We start from the raw sequence: 21,291 nt of genomic DNA on the forward strand, positions 1-21,291 counted from the left end.
CAGTCAGTGGTTCATGTCCAGTGTGCATTATAAGCAGAGTAAAGTTAAAACATTCAGATAAATGATTTGCTTCATCCCATCATATGATCCACACTCTTGTCCACATCCTCATCAAAAGCATGAGTAAATTTGTCAGCTTTGCAGATGGTTCAAAGATAACAATTATTTCTGTTCAAAGAAAAGGACTAGTAGCCTAAATCAGTTTACTGTGGCTAAATAATGCATTAATTTGGTTAATACTAAGAAAACCACTTTGAAACATGAGTCCAATGTTAGCAATCTGTCCATCCTGGATTTGTATTGTTTTTTGTGTCTTTTAATTTAAAAACACTGGCTTCTCCGTGGATTATAATGCAGTGGTCACATCCATAACTATTTCTTGTGCCCAAATTGTGATTATAAATGACCCAGACAAAAGAACATTTTTTTGGCTCTGTTTGATAGGGAGTAATTGTAGGAAATGGAATTTGTATTGCAGTATTTGTGTGCAATCTGATTTTCTGTAGCCAGTGGTCCTGATTACTCAACCTAAATAAACTGAAACACAAAGTGGAACCAGCAGGCCCGAACATTATGCAACATTACAGGGTTGAGACATATATTAAGCTATGTAGTAAAATTTTAACATATAAAATATATGTTTAAGTGCATGGGCATGATCAGCATTACGGTGAAGCATTAGACAGTATGTGTATAGTTTACAATTTATTTAAACATATTAAAGTACAGAAATTATCTGTAATTGATGCATTTATATTGAGTAATGTCAGTTGGGTGTGCACACAAAGATTTAAGTAAAGATACTGTGTGGTTTTGTTGCGATCTTGGGGAAAATAGCCAGACTATTACACTGTCTCATTAACCATGATGAAACTAGTGATTAATTACCTAATTTAACTGGTGAAACTATGTTATTCTGTGGTTGCAGTTCTGATTATGTAGTGATTTTTTAAGATGATAAGTTTGCTATTTTATAGATTTTTTTCTTCAGTCTTATATTTCCAGAAAAAAAAAAAAAAAAGAGTTCATTCTGTTGTCTGTGCTTTAGTCTGCATATAGCTAGTAACACATAAGAATTGGAAATAGATTAATTTGGTTATTGCTTTTAGTCTGGGTTTGAGATAATCAAGGGCTACTAACTAGATCTGGCACAAAAATCTAAAACAACAAACTAGTAAAAGAACATGGATTCCAAATTAACTTTTCACAATGTTTATTTGGTTATACCAAAAATCTGTAGCTACAGTGATTAAAATGCCTTTACAATCAAAATCCAGATGAAAGAAATATTACGGAATAAATACAAGTTAAACTCAAACGACAACATTTGTGGCATAATGTTGATTACAACAAAAATTAATTTCGACTTGTCCCTCCTTTTCATTAAAAAAAAGAAAATTGAGGTTACAGGGAGGCAATTACAATGAGGCAATTACAATGGACGTGAATGGTAGAAATGTGAAGCTTATTATTTTATAAAAGCACTTACATTAATTCTCCTGTTAAAACATGCCTCACTATAACCCAGATATTTGCTTTTTTAAAACAAAAGGAGGAACAAGTTGTAATTCATTTTTGTGGTAAAGTAATCAACATTGTGCCACAAATGCTATCAATTGAACCTAGAATATTCCTTTAAGCCATTATAGGATAGATCCATCTGCAACTCATGCAGTACACTGTGTATGCAGCATGCGTACTGATCAATGTCACGCCCAGGGTTCCTGCGGAGTGTTCTTCTAGCATATATACAACAGGTCAGCGGTTCTTTACTTATTTTCTGTGCTCTTAAGATGGTAAGTGTCATCTGTTCCCTTTAAAAAAGGCAAGAGAATGCCAAAAAACTTGACACCACTGTGATGATCGCCCTCCCACATGGCGGACAGGACAGCCCGTCATTTTAGAGATTAAGGGTTTGACTACTACAATCAAATAAATAATGTGCTATGACACGTCACCTTGAGCTGGGTTAGGTATGTGAGCCGAGAGCTGGATCTGGGCTGTATTTTAAGTGTTAGACAGGAATTGCTTTTAAAATCAAACCACTTAGGACACTAATGCATGCCAAAGAAGCATCAAAATACTCCTCTGTGAAAAAAGTCAACTTAGGCTAGCTCGATTTAAACTCATGTTTATTATCCCTATTCTGATATAGCAAACGTTTTGTGGCTTTAATTCTTGGAAGGGCAGTGCTTAGCCTTGCAATTTACCATGAGCATGTGTCTAAAATCAGTTCAGTAGACAGTGAGAAAGAGGAAGACAAACAAGCAGAGCAACATTGTGCGCTGTATGAGATAGGCTTTATTGAGGTCTTCCTCATTCCATTAAGCACTCTGATTCCACATCAGCTCAAGCTATCAGCCATAAAACTGAATTTCTTTATCTAGCTGCAAATGGAAAATACAGAAATAGAAGAGGGTTGACAAAACATCATCGAACACCTTTATTTGTAGTCATTGTTTGTCTTAGTAGAAGGAAGTGGGTTTTTTATGGCCAAATAGAAATCCCCTTTCTGCTGCAGTCTTAGCCAGAGAGGTGTTATCAATACAAGACTAAACAATATTAGCTCATACTTCTCTTTAATACATTGATCCTTATGCATGGCTACCTGACGTGATGCTGCAGAAATAGAAACCATCAACTGACAACATGTTCTGTCACTTATCGTGGTTGCAACTGCTTAGGGCAAAATCTAAGATTTACATAGACTCACAGAGAAATGTATTTATGCTTGTTGCTTTATTGCATCGTGTCTGGTTAACTTAGGACACAGTGTAATGAGTCACTGTTAGACCCAGGTTTCATTACTCTGAGGAAGTGTGAGCACTTTTAGTGAATACAGGGATGTAACACTGCAGTTCTCACTGTGTTGAGGCTTTTAGTGGGCTATGGGCCTAGTTGTAACCAATGGAAACTCAGTCCTCTTCGGAGTTCGCTGACTTCACATTCCCAGGTTCCCTCCAGAGAAGGACATCTAAGTCAATCTCTAAAAACACACAGTTGAGAAAATGTTTGGACAAAATCTCACTCGAGCATCATGGGAACAGAGTACAGGACACAATGAACTTTTTAAAGTCCTGCAGAAATAACATGTAAAATAAATTGAAGGGTTTACAAATTGCACTCTACTGTAAAAGTGTGTTGTCAGGTAATCTCAAAATGCACCTCGTATGGTAACATCTAAATTAACTGTTTTCATTCAAGTCAAAAAAATATTATTTAATATGACTGAATCAGCTTGACTACATTAAGTTACACCAACCAAAGTAATTTTTAAGGTTTAGATCAAGTAGAGATAGCTATTGCACCTGTACACCTACTTATTCATACACCTACATATCAGCCAACTATGCGGAAGTAGTGCAATAAATAAAATCATGCAGATACAGGTCAGGAGCTTCAGTTCCCTATCTGTCACTCACTCGACGTTGTGTCGATGTAGTGACACTAGGGGTCACTCTTGGGAGCCCGAAACACCTCTGGTCTTTGAAAAAAGGCCAATGAAAATTGGCGAGTGGTATTTGCATACCACTCCCCCGAACATACGGGTATAAAAGGAGCTGGTATACAGCCACTCATTCAGATTTTCTCTTCGGAGCCGAACGGTCGATGCTCACTGAGCTGAATTCTCACGGCTGTTCATTCACCTCTGCTGGATCTGATGGCGCATTTCAGCGGCTTCTCCACCTCTGCACTGGTGCACTGCAGAGAACGCCCCTGGGCGCTTTGGCAGAAATAAAAGAGTATATTCTGAAATAAAGAGTATATTTCTCTAAAAGAGTGGCACACACGGAACGTCTTTTTAAAGATGCCTTTCCGTTTGTGTGTTATTCCTGGTTGCGTTATCTCTCGCCTTCTGACGGTCACGATCGCTGTCTTTCGTGTCTGGGCACTACCCACGTGGAGACAGCGTTCGTGGATGGGTCATGTACACATTGCGAGAACATGACCATGGCAACGTTGCAGTCGCAGCTTCCCTTCATAAGAAAGCAAGCCACCCCAGCGGCTCCCTGCCTCGGTCCTTATACCTACGGGTATGAGGCCAGCGTGGCTAGCACTGGGGGCGATTTGGGGACCTCGATGGGACCACCTCCGCCGGGTATCCCCCCATGGACCTCCCATTCCCCAACACGCTCGTTTGCCCCGATCGGGCTTCCGGATGAGTCCGCCGGCACGTCTCACGGCGAGTTCGACCTCTTATTTGGAGCTCGCGAAGGTGATGAGCTCACGAGCGCAGCATCGGAGAGCAGGCTCGTCCAGTCAGACGCGGAAGCCTCAGCTGGGCTCCCCCCCTCGGGTGCGGTCGCCCAGTCACAGGCTGATGCGGAGATGACGGACATGCTTTCCCGGGCAGCTGCGAGCGTCGGGCTAGAGTGTAACCCTCCGCTCTCCCCTGAACCCTCGTGGCTCGATGATTGGTTTCTGGGCTCGCGGCGCCGTTCATAGCCACGCCCCGCCCCAGTTCCTTTCTTCCCGGAAGTGCACGAGGAGCTGACAAGGTCGTGGGAGGCACCTTTTTACTTAAACAAGATTGGTTCGCGGCGGTAGACCCGAAGGATGCGTACTTCCATGTCTCGATTCTACCTCGACACAGACCCTTCCTGAGCAGAATAGGGGTGTGCGATATTGAAAAAAAATGATATCTCAATATTTTCTGGGATTTTGTCGATAATGATAAGTAGACTATATTTTGCATCCTTCAAAAATGTGTTTGTAAAAGTCTTATATTGTACTAGCTTGCTCTTGTTAAAATTATATTAACTTTTTTTGCAGCATGATTCCGCTAAAGTTTGCTGAGTGTGTTTTTATGCTGGTAACTTGACTGGTTTAGGCCTGTCGTGGACAGCTGACTCCAGAAGCTTTTCATATTCTGTGAGGTGGTTAGTTTGCAGATGGTGAAACAAGTTATATGTCGAGCTGTTTTTTACGGCAACTGATTTCTGACATAGTTTGCAGATTGCCGCCTTTTGAGCAACATCCATCTTTTCAAAGCCAAACCACCTCCATGCGAGTGAGGATGACCCATGTCTAGCATTTAAATCTAATTTATCGTAGATTGCGAGGCTGGTGGTGTCTGTATTTTGTCTCCTGGCACTGTTTTCACACTAATTTTTAACTTCAGTCATGCATAGCTTAAATTGTGGTGTGGTGAACATGTACACCTATACTAGCACACTGCATTCTAATAGGCTACATCACGCAGTGAAAGTGTGCACTCTCAATGTGCACGCACATTAGTCTATCCTACTAGGCTACATCACGCAGTGAATGCGTGGACTCTCAAGGTTTTTATTTGTTTTTGATTGGTTTTTGCAAAGTGAGTGACATACTCGATAATGTCAGCTCGCATGTCGTTAAAACAACAATTAACATATTATCTTAGACGATATATATCGCACACCCCTAGAGCAGAATAGTATCTCAGAATGCACAACACTTCGAACCTTGAGGTGGATGGGCTACAACAGCAGAAGACCACATCGGGCACTTTATTAGGACCATAGTGTTCCTAATAAAGTGCTTAGTGAGGGTATATTGGTTGTGTGTTCAGCTGCATAGAGATTTTTTAAAAAAAACCTGAGCTGACAGATTGTTGTGGGTGAGAAACCTTAAAGAACCTGTTTGTTTTTGAGAACATGACATTTGCACATGGCAAAGCCACAAGATGCCTCGACATGTTTCGAAATGTTGCACAGATTTTCACATTAACATTGTGGATCTACATTATAGATTGTAGTTTCATAAAACTTTTAGAAAGCATGATACACAGTAAAAAAAATCAAAAAACAGTTTAGCTGGTTTTATTAAATTAAAAAGTGTTATTTTATACTAAATTTAGCTGACAAATTAGGTTACACCAAGGAAAGTAATTTTTGGGGGAAAATCAAGTAGAAATTTGAGGTAAAAACTGCAGGTGGCCACTTTTTCAGTGTATTTTACAACCTTGCATTAACTCGTCATTAAGATGCATCTGAATGCCGATGAATGATTCTAACAGTGAACTAGAACAAGTCGGGCAGATTTTAAACATATTGAACACTTATTGAATATTGAACACACTATAGTGTCCAGTGAGCTTGTTGGTTTGGCATCTGTGTCATGGAATTTATCTGGAGGAGTTCTTCTCAGGAGATATTTATGCATGCAGAGATGAATGCATAGATGTTATCTAGCTCAGAGGAGGTGGCCAAGAATGTTTTAAACAGAGACTTGATTAAATTCTGCCTTCCTAAGCTTATGACTTCCTATTGTGTTAGATGCTTTCTTTTTGAAGTGTCAATAGGCCTGGCCCCCCCAGTGGCCCCCCTAAATTGGAGTGGTAGAATTATATTTAAACAAAACATAAATGCATTATGACTACATAATAATATTTAGTGGGGTAAAGTTTAATTAAAGTTCAATATTTATTAAATATTCACTTATGTTTCATAAGAGATTGTCTGAAAAGTCCACACACTGTGCTAAAACGTCACCGTGTTCAATGCAACTGCCTTGCATGTTCTGTCTTAAACACTTATTAAAAAGACATTTACACATGCTAAAGATTGTAAATTGTAGCATAACTTTAATGAATGAATACTTGGACAACTTCGATGTTTTAGTGCTGTGGGTGGAAGTTTCAGACGGTCCCTTAGAAGCGCTTGTTAATGAAAACCCATCGAAGCATTTTTAGGCATAATTCTCCAGCTACAACAAGCATTGACCGTTTGAGTTCAATGCTTTATGCCTGTATGATATAGTCATATATTCTTTCACCTAATTGTGCTAATGATATCATTGTAAAATTGTCAGCTTCAGAGAGTACGGATAGGAGAAATCAAATGTCAAACGAGTAACAAGCCAACAACTTCTTCAGATAAAGTAGAAGTTCAGTGTTAGTTTAGCATCTTTGGACCTTCTAGCTCCAGTTCTACTTCTAGCTTCTACTTAATGTGGATTATACAGTACGTGCTGGTGTAAATGTAAGTGTAAGTTAAGTTACTTTTATAGTGCAATTTCCCACGTTATTATCATGAAACCCGATCTGAATCAGATTTTCTGACTTACTGAATGCACCTGATCCCAACTCGTTAGAGATCGCCCTTATTTGGCAAACATTCGTTATAAAATATTTTTTGTATGTGTATCTGTTGGGTTTTCATTTCTAGAACAACATACAGTACACACTTATTATAAATAACTTGAGGTATTTTTTCCCACTGTCTTTAATGTTTTGCACTGTACAATGCAGAAACTAAACAAATGTAGTGCAACAAGTTTGGCAAAACAAACAGCGAAGCGACACAGCACGCTGAAACAGATGTAAAGAAACGGGTATGAAGAAACAGCAGCTAGCATTATGCAGGGCCACACCGCACCTGCATTGGCAAATTTATTATGAATACACTTAAAAACATAAAATTGGAACCCTTATAAACCACCCCACTAAAGCCCAAATAAATGCCATAACTTCAGTGAGAAAGGCTCTTACCATACTCTAAGCTTACCACAATATATTCAGATTAATATTAGTAGGCTACTATTGGGTACATGCGCAAGAATAGAAAGCAAACACGCAACTAACCGGCAGAGAGAGAACAAAGCTGCAGAGTTGATCCTGCTGCTTCTTTTGCAAACGAAATGCAATAGAAGCACAAAATAGTTTACATGGAAGATAACAAACAAAACGTCCTCTTTATGAACACCATTTATCAATCAAATACTTAACACGCGGTGCTCCAATCATAAGGGAGAGGCACACATGTGCTCAATTACAGAGAACTGAGCTTAATATTAGCACACCAAGCGTGCTCAATAAGCAATGCGCATAGACACTGAAAGACATAATAATGATAAGAAAAAACACATTAAATGCATCTTATTGGTCACTTATAATTACGATGGATTGCAACTTTTTTAAACTCATAGTAATTGAGATAGATTTAAAAATTCACTTGTTACACTGGACCATTTAAAATGAACTAGTGAATTTAAAAATTAAGGAAATGGTGACCATTTACAAGACCCATACATGCTGAGTATAGCCTAATGCTTACATTTTAACCTAAAATCTGTATGATGTAGCCTATCATTCATTTTACCCAAGAATTTTACTGCATTAGTCATTCTAAAAAACAGCATGGCATCATGGCTTAAAGTTTTTGGGTAAAACCAGAATGTTAGGGTGTACTGACTAATTGAAACATTTGTCATGAGCCTGTTTGTTTATATATTTTTAAATTAAAATGAGAAAATTTTTACTCAAATTTGGTGAATCTTTGGTTGTCTTTAAAAAATTGCATGTCTGCAAATATTAACTCTTTCACACATATGATCACACTGGTTTGATCATTCCAGAGTGGTCCCTGGGGTGTACCATCACACCGGTTTGATTAGAACGTTCGTGTCTAACGTCATCAACTGGCAATTTTTAAAATTCAAATCTGCTTTCACACTGGTTAGCTGCCGCTGCTACAGAGAGGGACTGGCTAAGTGCTTGCCATTTACATGGTGGTTTTCTTTTCTTTTTTTTTTTGTGGATTTTTCTCCCTTTTTCTCTCAATTTGGAATTCCCAATTCCTAATGTGCTTTTAAGTCCTTGTGGTTGCCTTAATCCGGGCGGCAGAGGATGAATCCCAGTTGCCTCCACGTCTGAGACTGTCAACCCGTGCATCTTATCACGTGGCTTGTTGAGTGCACTGCCACGGAGACATAGCGCGTGTGGAGGCTTCACGCCATCCTTGCGGCATCCATGCTCAACTCACCACGTGCCCCACCGAGAACGAACTACATTATAGCAACCACAAGGAGGTTACCTCATGTGACTCTACCCTCCCTAGCAACCAGGCCAATTTGGTTGCTTAGGAGACCTGGCTGGAGTCACTCAGCATGCCCTGGGATTCGAACTAGCAAACTAGCAAACTCCAGGGGTGGTAGCCAGCATCTTTTACCACTGAGCTACCCAGGCCCCCCCTACATGGTGGTTTTCAACCACAGGATGTTTGTTTTATGTTACAGGCATTCAAACTAACACAGAATAATACAAATGTACTGCTCAATCCATACACTGTGTATAACAGCGCAAAACTAACTGAAGCTCACCATGTCAGCTGTCATACTGCTTAGCTGTAGAACTGTCTTTTTAAACCATAGAATATGTTTATTTTATGTTATGAACATTCAGACATACACAGAAGAATACAAGTTTGCTGTCCATATCCACACACTGTGTATACTCGCGGAAAAACGAACTGTGAAACTCATCAAATCAGCTGTTGTTCTGCCGCTGTTACGTAGAGAGGGACTGGCAAAGCACTCGTCATTTATGTCTAAAATAGCAGCCCAGTCTTTTCAAACACATGATAAAATAAATGTATGTAACGGGCATTCATATAAACTTCTAAAGGTATTAGAATACAAGTTTACAGCACATATCTACACACTGGTATATGACAGCAGCAAAAATAATTGAGAAAAACAATCACCTTTCAAATGTAATGTTTATTCACATGAAACAAATATTATGTTGACAGGCTCTGGACTCTGAAGTTTGCATTGCAATGTAAACAAATATGGCCATGGTCACAGCCTATCAATAATTACGTTTATCTTGATAATAATATGATCATTATAAAAGTTATATAAAGACATATTTTTGACATATTTGAGAATCTAATAACACATTTTTAATGTAGTAAATAAAATGATGTTTTGTATAAAAACTAAATAAAGGATTGACATCAGAAATGCTTCATAGTTTTCGTTTTCTTTTTTTTTTAATGCTTCGTAGTCTTCCCTTTCCCCCGGTGACAAGTGTCACAGCATGTCACTTTTACCTCAGACTCACTTTGGTTCTCGCCACAGATTTTACACAAAAATTATTTCGCTAATCGCATTTACAGTTTTATTTACACAATTGCCACAGAAAAAGATGTCTGCTTTTAAAAGAAAACAATTAACAGATGAGATCAGATAATTTTTTTATTTTTTTATTCTGAAGATGTCTCGGCCACTGCTTCATCGCCTGCACACACCACACCAAAGGAGGTGGAGTAGGTAAGCTCTTCCTGCTGGAGGGCTACTAGCAATTTTACCCCTCCTGGACATTTTTTTTTTTTTTTTTTTTTTTGAACCCTCAAAGTCAGACCCCACCTGCATCTCCCACAGAGGTCTAATGTTGAGGAGATCAGGAAACAAACCGCTACACCACAGAACAGCTGGAGAAAACACCACCTGGAGTGAAAGGAAAGCTGGCAAAGTGGGTTCTGACTAATGTAAATGAGATTGAGATTAATGTAATTGAGCTTATATTGTAGTTTTGTGTGATGTACTCACTGGTTACACTGGATCCACCACTGACATCCACAACTACAAGGGACTTGGGATCTCTGGGTCCGTCGTCATGTCCTTACTGGCCCCTTACTGAGTACAGGGCCTAATTAGCACACATACTGTGCCGGCAGCGAGTTTCTCTGCAAACTCGTCTGTCACAAGGCTAAGGAGGAAAGTCATCCAGGGATCACAGCTTGTGAACACGACTGGGAGTCAAAAGTGCACGTCTTCATCTCATGGGAGGGGAAAGGCGCTATGCGCAAGTGGTACACCCGGCCAGCTGTCCCGGAACTTACCTGCTCGTACCTGACAACACACGGGATGAAACCGGCTCAACCCGGAGATTATAGAACCTTGCAAAGGTGTTGGGTGTTGCCCAGCCCGCTGCTCTGCAGATGTCTGCCAAAGAGGCACCACTGGTCAGGGCCCAGGAGGCCGCTACACTCCTAGTAGAGCGGGCTCATAGCCCCATGGGGGGCGGCATGTGCTGAGCGTGATATGCCATCACGATGGCGTCAACGACCCAGAGGCGATCCTCTGTTTGGAGACAGCGCTTCCTTTCCGCTGTCCACCAAAGCAGACAAAGAGCTGCTCTGAGCTTCTAAAGCTCTGCATATGATCCAAATAGATGTGGAAAGCACGCACCGGACACAGCAACGCCAAGGCTGGGTCTGCCTCCTCCTGGGGCAGCGCTTAAAGGTTCACCACCTGATCCCTAAAAGGGGTAGTGGGAACCTTGGGCACATAGCCCGGTCAGGGTCTCGGGATCACGTGAGAGTAAACCGGACCAAGCTCCAGGCACGTTTCACTGACAGAAAACGTCTGCAGGTCCCCAACCCTCTTGATGGAAGTGAGCGCAGTCAGGAGGGCAGTCTTCAAAGAGAGTACCTTAAGCTCAACTGACTCCAGGGGCTCAAAGGGAACTCCCTGTAGACACCGAAGGACTACAGAGAGGTCCCATGAGGGGAATGAGGCGCGGTCTGGAGGGATTCAACCTCCTAGCGCCTCTCAGGAACCTGATGATCAAGTCGTGCTTCCCCAAATACTTACCATCCACTGCATCGTGATGTGTCCCGCGGCGCCATGCCCATCTCGGGACTCGAGTCTGAAGCCAGTGCTGAAGCAGTCTCATATGCTTCAACCCGAGCGGTGTGGCCACAGCTGAGGATGCCATATGCCCCAGGAGCCTCTGAAAAGGTTTCAGTGGAACCACCATCTTCTGTCTGAATGCCTTCAGACAGTTCAGGACTGACTGTGCACGCTCGTTCATGAGGTGCGCTGTCATTGAGTTTGAGTCCAACTCCAAGCCAAGAAAAGAGATGGTCCGAACTGGGGAGAGTCGGCTGAGGTGCGTGAGCACCAGGTCCCTGTGTGCACACAATACATCCCAAGAGTGAGCTAGGATTAGCCAGTCATCGAGATAATTGAGGATGCGGATTCCCACTTCCCTTAGCGGTGCAAGGGCTGCCTCTGCGACCTTCATGAAGACACAAGGATAGGCCGAAGGGGAGGACCTTGTACTGGTATGCCCGGCCCTTGAAAGCAAACCGCAGGAAGGGTCTGTGTCGAGGTAAGACCGAGACATGGAAGTACGCGTCCTTCAGGTCTACCGACGCAAACCAATCTTGATGCCCAATGCTTGCTAAAATGCATTTTTGCATCAGCATCTTGAATGGAAGTCTGTGCAAGGCCTGGTTCAGTACTTGTAGGTCCAAGATTGGCTGCAACCCACTGCCTTTCTTCGGTACGATGAAGTAGGGGCTGTAAAACCCCTTCTTCATCTCGGCCAGAGAGACAGGCTCTATCGCACCCTTCTGTAGAAGGGTAGCGATCTCCGCACGCAAGGTAGCGTCCTCTTCACCTCAGTGAAGGGCGAGAACGCCGCTGAACCTGGGCGGGTGCCTGGCGAACTGAATCACATAGCCGAGTCGGACGGTCCGGGTCAGCCATCGCGATGGGTTGGAAAGTGCAAGCCACGCGTCCAAACTCCGGGCGAGGGGGACCAAGGGGATAATCATGTCGGACGTACCGGCGGGTGGGGCTTCGCGGCGGGGCAGAGCCTGATGCGCCACGTTGAGGGGGCTCGAACCCAGTGGCCATGCTGAGTCCAGAGACATCGAAGCATTTACCTGGCTCCTGATGGCCACCATAAGTTTGGTCGAGGGGGGAGAGGAACATCGTCCCTGCAGTCCGTTGGAACCAACCCGGTGTGGGCATGTTTGTGCCACAGCTGGGCGCACAGGGGCAGGGGGTCTGCCGCTGGAGTGCCAAACCTGCCAAAATGGGACGGTGGACAGCGGTCATGACGACGGCCTAGCGCACCTGACATGTGACCCAGAGAACAAGGAAACCACTCTTTTGTTGAAGTTTTGGGTACCGCAGCCTCTTGGGCATGCAGCGAAAAATGAAACAAAAGATTCTCCTCCCGGCCTTCCACCGGGGGATGGAGTGGTCTGTCTACCAGCTCCGTAGAAGCGGGTCTCCTCGTCCCTGGTTTGCCTGTCTCAGGGGTGCTTCGAGGCCTTCCTAGGGTTCTTGGTGGCCGATGCTGCGCACCTGATGTGGGTGGCGTCTGTCTTCCTGTTGTGGGCTCCACGCTGGGGCCGTGCCACGGGGGTGGCCTGCGGCGGAGCCGGTACTGTTGCTGCAGGATGACGCCCTTGGCGATGAGCAGATGGGGTGTGGAGTCTTGAGCCGCGCCGGGGCAGGATGTGTTGAATGGCCTCAGTCTGCAGCTTCATTGCCAAGAACTGCTGGGCAAAGTCCTCGATGGTGTCGCCGAACAGACCAACCTGGGAGATAGGGGCGTCAAGGAACTGTGCCTTGTCAGCCTCTCTCATGTCGACCAGATTGAGCCAAAGGTGGCGTTCCTGGACCACCAGGGTGGACATCGCCTGCCCGAGAGACCGCAGCATGACCTTCGTCGCCCAGAGAGCGAGGTCGGTCGCCGAGCGCAGTTCCTGCATCAATCCCGGGTCAGAACTACCCTCGTGCAGCTCTTTTTGCGCCTTGGCTTGGTGTACCTGCAGGAGAGCCATGGCATGCAGGGCGGAGGCGGCTTGTCCAGTGGCACCATAGGCCTTAGCCATCAGAGACGACGTAAACCTACAGGCCCTGGACGGGAGCTTCGGGCGCCTTATCCACCTGGGGGATCACCGAATACCCCTTGGCCGCCCCACCATCGAGGGTAGTGAGAGCAAGGGAGCTGAAAGATTGGGACTGGGTAGTAAAAGGTGCCCCCATGATCTTTTCAGCTCCTTATGCACTTCCGGGAAGAAAGGAACCGGGGCGGGGTGTGGCCGTGAGCGGCGCTCTGGGCCCAGGAACCAATCATTGAGCCGCGAGGGTTCAGGGGAGAGGGGAGGGTTCCACTCTAGCCCGACGCTCGGGGCTGCCCGGGAAAGCATGTCCGTCATCTCCGCATCGGCCTGAGACTGGGCGACCACACCAGCTGAAGTCTCCGGGTCAGAGTGGACGAGCCCGCTCTCCGATGCTGCGCTCGATAGCTCATTGTCTTCCCGGGCCCCAAATAAGAGGTCGAACTCGCCCTGAGACGAGCCAGCAGTCTCATCCGAGAGCCCGACCGGGGCAAGTGAGCGTGCTGAGGAATGGGAGGTCCGTGGGGGGTTACCCAGAGGAGGTGGTCCCATTGGAGTCCCCAAATCACCCCCAGTGCTAACCGACATGGCCACATTCCCGTAGGTAGAAGGACCGTGGCGGGGAGCCGCTGGGGTATCTTGCTTTCTTACGAAGGCAAGCCGCGACCGCAACGTTGCCATGGTCATGTTCTCGCAATGAGGACAAGACCCATCCACGAAAGAAGTCTCCGCGTGGGCAGCGCCCAGACACGTAAGACAGTGATCGTGGCCATCAGAAGCGGAGAGATAACGACTGCAATCAGGAATAACACACAAATGGAAAGGCATCTTTAAAAAGGCGTTCCGTGTGTGCCGCTCTTTTAGAATTGAAAATATACTCTTTTTTAGAATATGCTCTTTTTGTTGTTCGAAGCTCCCAGGGGCGTTCTCTGTACTCCACGGGTGCAGAGGGGGAGAAGCCGCTGAAATGTGCCGTAAATCCAGCAGATGAGGTGAATGAACTCGGCGGATGAATTCAGCTCGGCTCCAAAGAGAAAATCTGAATGAGTGGTTGCATACCAGCTCCTTTTATACCCGTATGTCCGAGGGAGTGGCATGCAAATTCCACTTGCCAATTCCCATTGGCCTTTTTTCAAAAAGCAGAGGTGTTTGGGGCTCCCAAGAGTGACCCCTAGTGTCAATACATCGACACAGCTTCGAGTGAGTGACAGATAGGGAACATTAGATATGTGCAATATGCCTACAATATTACACAAGCTATGAACAGCACGAGCCATTACATAAACTACAACAATCTATGATAAATACAGATCATAAACCTATTATTCATGCATTTATCATGGTCTACATGTGTTTGCAAATAATTTTGTGAGCTTCTCAATCGAAAAAGACATAAATGTACTCACCAGTAGCTATCCTGTAATGCGTTGGGGGAAAAGTTGCACGTGGGAGCGAAATTCAAAGCCAGAGAAAATAAAAGAAATAAATGTCAATATAAACCATTGGTTAAAACATTTATTATAGTTGATAAATGTTTTAAACCAATTAGGAAGGTTTTAAAGTGAAGAAAAAAAGCGAAACATGACTTGAATCGCTTACCTACATCTGTCCTCCAGATCCAAGCAAGACGAGTCAGCTGTGAACCGGTCATGTGACTGCCCAGTGTCACGTAACAAGCTTGATGCATCACACTGGAATTTAAAATTTGATACACTGTATAATAACCGCTGGAAAAAAAATCACGCTGGGGGGGGGGGGGGATCAATTAAATCATTTAGAATTTATGTGGGAAAGGGTTAAAACAGCAAAACAAATGTTTATATGTGTACAGGGGACATTTAAGGTATAATAGAGTTGCCCCCCTTCAAGCACACCAGGCCCTACCCTGGCCTTGTCAAAATGGTCTAGAACCGCCCCTGCTTGAAGCACATCTCAGTTTCATAGTAATTACACTTTGCTTTAGTAATGCTAAAATACTACTGTCATAAACCATCTAGGTTTCAAATCTTATGGATTGCTTCCACAATCCTATATGTGGAAATTAGGATTTTTTTCATGTTGTTTTGTGTAAATCAATGTTATTCAGCTCATCGGTTATGTTGGAAAAAAACATTCTTATACAGATTGTCTGCCTCAGTCATGGCAGTGCATAACCCATCAGTATTACAATGAAATGACAGACATTCCTAATTATTTAATGGCAGGAATTCATCCCTTTCTGTTGTCCAACTAGCAGATCATATTCGTAGAGACACTGCTTCTGGAAAAAGTTATATATTTCTCAGAGTTGCATTACTTAACTAAGTTGGGCCCGTCCCTTCCTATAGACAGGGCAAAAATACAACCTCTAACACAAAGAGGAAAAGTAAACAACACTGCCAAGCAGCATACATACAGTAAGGAAACATTAACATGGATTTGGTAGTTTCGTAGGCCACTGCACTCGAGTAGAAACTAGATTAGAGTCTATATTTAAGCAATGTATGAGAGCTTTATTGTAAATATATTGAGAACTGAAGACGAGCTTTATTGCTTTTATAAAATGGTTTCTACATAATAAAATCATCAACAGCACAAATTGTCTTAAAAATATTATTTTATTAAGCAAATTCATTAAATGTCATCTTTCTGCTAGAAGACCCCTGACATGTAAAACTAATGACAGTAGTTTGTCTGTATTGGGTGCTGCACAGTGATACACAGTATCTTGATGAACAGATTTTTCATGTCACAGCTGTTGCTATATTTTGTACTTTAGCATGGCTATATTTGACCAATTAGCATCCAGGACTGGAACTATCCATTTTATAAGATGCTATATATTATCGCTGTCATGTGCTTGATGGATGTCTTTGACTGTTGCGCCATATCTCAGTGTGTTTCAGTGTCTCCCGCAGGAGCATCACATTTTTTTAGATGCCGTGTCATATTAAAAACATCAGCTTTTAAAAAACGCGTTTTCAAAGACACCTGTGTTCTGTTTTATTCATTGCCCATGTCTTGCTTTTTAGTTCTGTCTGCAGTCCCTATCTAAAAAGATAATCTCTCATCCCCAGCTCATTGTTCTTGATACTTCAGAAACATTTTTGATCCCTTTTAGATTTTAAGAGCCACAAAGTCCTCCCGGCTGAAGTGATAACTGTGACTGAATGCTGATGCTAACTTAAAGGGATACTTCACCCAAAAATGAAAATTTTCTCTCATCATTTACTCACCAGAACACTCATGCCATCCCAGATGTGTATGACTTTCTTTGCTTTCTGCAGGACACAAATGAAGATTTTTATAAGAATATTTCAGCTCTGTAGGTCCATACAATGCAAGTGAATGGTGGCCAAAACATTGAATCTCCAAAAAGCACATAAAGGCATCATAAAAGTAATCCATACGACTGCAGTGGTTAAATCCAAAGTGATATGATTGGTGTGGGTGAGAAACAGATCAATATTCAAGTCCTTTTTTACTTTAAATTCTCCTCCTTACCCAGTAGGTGGCTATATACACAAAGAATGTGAATCGCCAAAAATATAAGAGGAAGAATGTGGAAGTGAAAGTGGACATATATAGTAAAAAAGGACTTAAATATTGATCTGTTTCTCACCCACACCTATCATATTACTTCTGAAGACATGGATTTAACCACTGGAGTCGTATAGATTACTTTTATGATGCCTTTATATGCTTTTTGGACCTTCAAATTTCTGGCCACCCTTCACTTGCATTGTATGGACCTACAGAGCTGATATGTTCTTCTAAAAAATCTTTGTTTGTGTTGTGCAGAAGAAAGAAAGTCATACACATCTGGGATGGCATGAGGGTGAGTAAATGATGAGACAATTTTCATTTTTGGGTGAACTATCCCTTTAAATAGCTGACAGACCGAAAGTCCAGACTGCACACAAATATTTAAATGAACAGGAGAGTGACTGTTAGTAAATTAACCAATAACCAGCACTCACTCATGTGTCATTCATATGACAAAATGAAGACAAATAACACATTTTTGATAAGGCATTTGGAATGTGGCTCCAGGGAGTTTCATTGACTATTTAGTTGACTATTTAGCTCATATGCAAGCGCTTCATTGCCTTATGTGGAGTTTTAATGATTTAACACCACAAGACAATCAGGCTGACTATACTTTTTCTTTCATTTCCTTTATTTTGAGCACTTGTCCGGAGAGGAGTGTTTTAAAGGGGTGTTCACACTGAATGACTAGAAGTCATTGATTTTTACTGACAGTTTCATTACCATTGGCAATGCAACATGCAAATAAGCAGCAATGCAATGTGGTGACTACCAATGGGAGTGCAGACAATGACCCACCACCTGAGACCTCCTGAAATCGAGTGGGAATTGCCTTCTAGCAACCAGCCGCACAGAAACTCGCCCATAGAGACTCATTCAGTGTGAACGCCCCTTGATGCAGCATTATTTATGATCGAGAAGAACAAAGTTAGTCCCTTATAGTCAAATCTGGGTTTCCCAGTTTGCTGTTGACCCCTGCAGGGTGTATGGGCCACATTAAAGGGCAGGGTGACAAAGTTTCCCCATTCACCCTGCACTGGCCCTCTTCCCAGCCATGACCTATCCTTGACCTTAACCTGCAGCTAACACAGCTTTAAACAGACACAACACAATAGACCAAGCACTCTGGATGTTGTCAACAATTAGCATAAGATACAGCAGTTAGCTAACAGAGCATTTTACATAATAAGAAAAAAGTTGTTATTTTAGTGAAATTTATTTGGTTTAAGAAGATTCACTTAAATGGAAAACAATTTGTAAAAAGTATTTTCATTATTATTTTATTTTTGTACAACATCAACATTTTTGTTTTTATCGATTTAGCTTGACACAATAATTTCTGTGATTTCTACTCCTTTTTATGTTTTTTCAGAGTTTCAATTTAATTGTCTTCATCAGTAGGTCAATTCAAAATGTTTAAGAGGTACACTGAACTTGTTACTTTGGCACACTTTGATTTTATTCAAAACTTTTAACAATGAAACTTATGTTCTCAATTTTAGTGGGTTGATTTTTTTTTTCTGTGTGCTGTAATGTCTAACAATCGCTCTTGAGATCAGAAAATACAGCTTCGGCTTTAACAAGCACTGGTGGTTCACTTTCATGTTATCAGCCATCAGTAATTTTCACGTTTCTCACCCACTGAGAATTGCTGTATTTGAGTTCCCAAAATGCAGATAATGCTGAACACATTAAACAGGAATATTTCCCTTTTTATAGTAAGTTAATTTGTTATCAGCATAATAATTATTATACTCATAATCAAGCTTTAGCCTAGTTCAGGAGACCTAGTGCAGTGACATGATGCTTTTCTTTAGAAAAAGCTGACTATCTTATGTGTGTGTTTGCAGTGCTGGAGCAGCTGTTGGAGCAGCTGCAGAGGTTCCTAAAGATCCTGGATGGAGAAAAACTGAGTGGAAATGCCATTGTACAAAAGGGCGTGCTGATGGAACTTCTGCAATCTTACAAGTCTTCCAATGGTGAATTAATAACAACACAATGCCTTAACAGGCATTTCATACAACACCTCAAGTTTTATAGATAGATAGATGTGTATTTGAGCATAACATTTGCTTAGGAAAATTGTTCTCACGAGGAGTAACAGTTCGCTGTACAGTTATAGCTTCTGTATTTAGAGAATCTGTTATGCGCTGTCTTATTAAGCAGTCCGTAATTTTGGTCCATGCAAGTGCCTCTTTCTTCACACAAGCATGGCTGTAGGTTTTTCATGTTCTGGTCTTGGGCTTGTGCACTTCCTCCCCTGGCTCCAAACTGTATCATTTTCCAAGACTGTTTTTATCCTCCAGGGACACACACTTCCTTTGAGTAGCATCTTATAAATAGCTTTCATTTCCATCCTCCAAATCCCAATCTGTTAAAACATATTTAAGCTTCATTGCAGGGTTTTATTTACCCTCTTATAAATACATCAAAGTGCACTGGCCTGTATTTGACACTTGGATAGCTTTGTTACCTGTGTACTGCCATGTTCTGCATATCTGTCATGGTAACAGTACACCCTTTATGCTGAATTCAGTTTATCTGAATTATCATGAAGATCCAAAGAGCTACAAAAGTGGATTGCAAAAGCCAGGAAAGTGCTATAAAACAGACTTCTCCTGGCTGGGACTAAATCAGCACTTTTATTAAGATAGAATTTGACCTCTCTGTGTTAGCCACTGCCCTGCCTTTGATGTGTACAGAAGAAGTGGTCCCTGGAGATGCTTTTGGAACCTTGCACAAGGGAAGTATAGCACAAAACTCTCACTGTTCGCCTCTATAACAAAAATGTATTACATGTTCAGAAAAATAAGTGAGGGATGAAAGAGTTGGTTAAATAGCATTACATATTGGAGAGAGGAGGAGGAAATGTCATAGAAGACCTAGAATTTCCAAGCACGGTTACTTGCATATTCAAGTAGATTTTCTTTACTCTAGCAAATTTGCATATAGTGGCTCCAAAAAGTATTAATACACTTAGGCCAAACTTAAAAATATATGTATTCATTGCATAGATTATATTATATAATATCAAACCAAGTGGCATCTGCAAATGTAATGATGCTAGACCTGTTCTCACACTAAAAACCCTAATAAGTTGACTCTACTTAATTGACTGAGTAAACTCGTTCCCTCAATTTAATTGTGTAATGGCATCTTCAAAACTTGTGTAATTAAGTTAAACTTAATTTGGTGTTCATATACTTTTTAAGTTAAGGTAACTAAATGCAAGTAAACCTAACTTAGATTTGCTATTTAAATGTTGTTTCAACTTAATACATTTAATTGAATGGTCTTAAATTTAGCACATACAATAACACAGCATAAATAAAGATTATAACTGATCCTAGATCAATCATTAAATAAACTTATTTCACCACAGAAATGCATATATGCCTATACTTAAGTTGCACATACACAAGAAGAACTGAGATAGTTAACAGGATCCAACATGACCAAAGGGGACACATATCATGGTGACATCACACGAAAACACCTATTTGCAACAAAACACCATATTAATAATACTACAAAAGAGCTTAAACCTCTAGGAATTCTTAATAACAACTATTTGATTTTCCTCATATATTCCCTTTGAAAAAAACATAATTAAATAATGCAAGCACAGGAAATTGTGGGTATTCCCCATAGCCTCAATTTTGTACTAAATATTTTGAGTTATTAACACTTAAAATCTTACGTTTATGGATTTTTAAGAAAAATAAGTTCAAGGAACTTATATATTTTAGTTATGAGCCCAAAACCTGACATTTCAAGTAATGTTTAATTAAGAAAACTTGATTTTTCCAGTAATATCAACTAGGGATTTGCGAGACTTGTCGAATAAACGGTTCTGGAATTACTAGTCGGTCAATATTTTTCCCCATTAAACTGTTCAGCATTTTTACACATTTACGTTTGGCTTTATATTATTACAAAGGCTGTACTAAAATTACTGTCATGTTAATTTTACACATTTTAAATATAATTAATAATACAAATATTATATAAAAAGAAGATATCTGGAGCAGATGTATACAAATGTATACAAAGCATAATTTCACCTCAGGCTGCGCGTGCTATGGAAATCACTTCGGTGGCGCTGCGGCAAGTGGATTTCCAAAACATTGGCTTGCAAGTCGCTATGGATGTTTTCACATTTGAGTCTTTAAATCTGTGCGTGCTTGCAAGTTATTTTCCTGCCGAGTGGGCATTTTCAAGTGCAGTCGCCTAAGGTGAGTCAGGTCCCGTCTTTGGCCAATATATCAGCCTATCACTTTAGAGTATATCTATTGTTTTATAATTTAAAACCTTTTTTCCTGCTTAAAAAGTGTGTTTGTGCTACCTTTCTTTA

The 21,291-nt window shown here is 41.7% G+C and overlaps 1 protein-coding gene across 2 annotated transcripts in view; it reads left to right on the top strand.

Moving 5' to 3' along the window:
• LOC127423625 (actin filament-associated protein 1-like 2) overlaps positions 1-21,291 on the top strand; it is a 64,343-nt gene that overhangs the window by 13,964 nt on the left and 29,088 nt on the right. For both annotated transcript variants that reach the window (XM_051668092.1, XM_051668091.1), the window contains exon 2: positions 18,788-18,916. In XM_051668092.1, the coding sequence (XP_051524052.1) occupies positions 18,788-18,916 (129 nt within the window). The remainder of the gene's footprint in view (positions 1-18,787; positions 18,917-21,291) is intronic.

This window comes from Myxocyprinus asiaticus, chromosome 32 (genome assembly GCF_019703515.2).
Source record: "Myxocyprinus asiaticus isolate MX2 ecotype Aquarium Trade chromosome 32, UBuf_Myxa_2, whole genome shotgun sequence".
Classification (NCBI taxonomy): Eukaryota; Metazoa; Chordata; class Actinopteri; order Cypriniformes; family Catostomidae; genus Myxocyprinus; species Myxocyprinus asiaticus.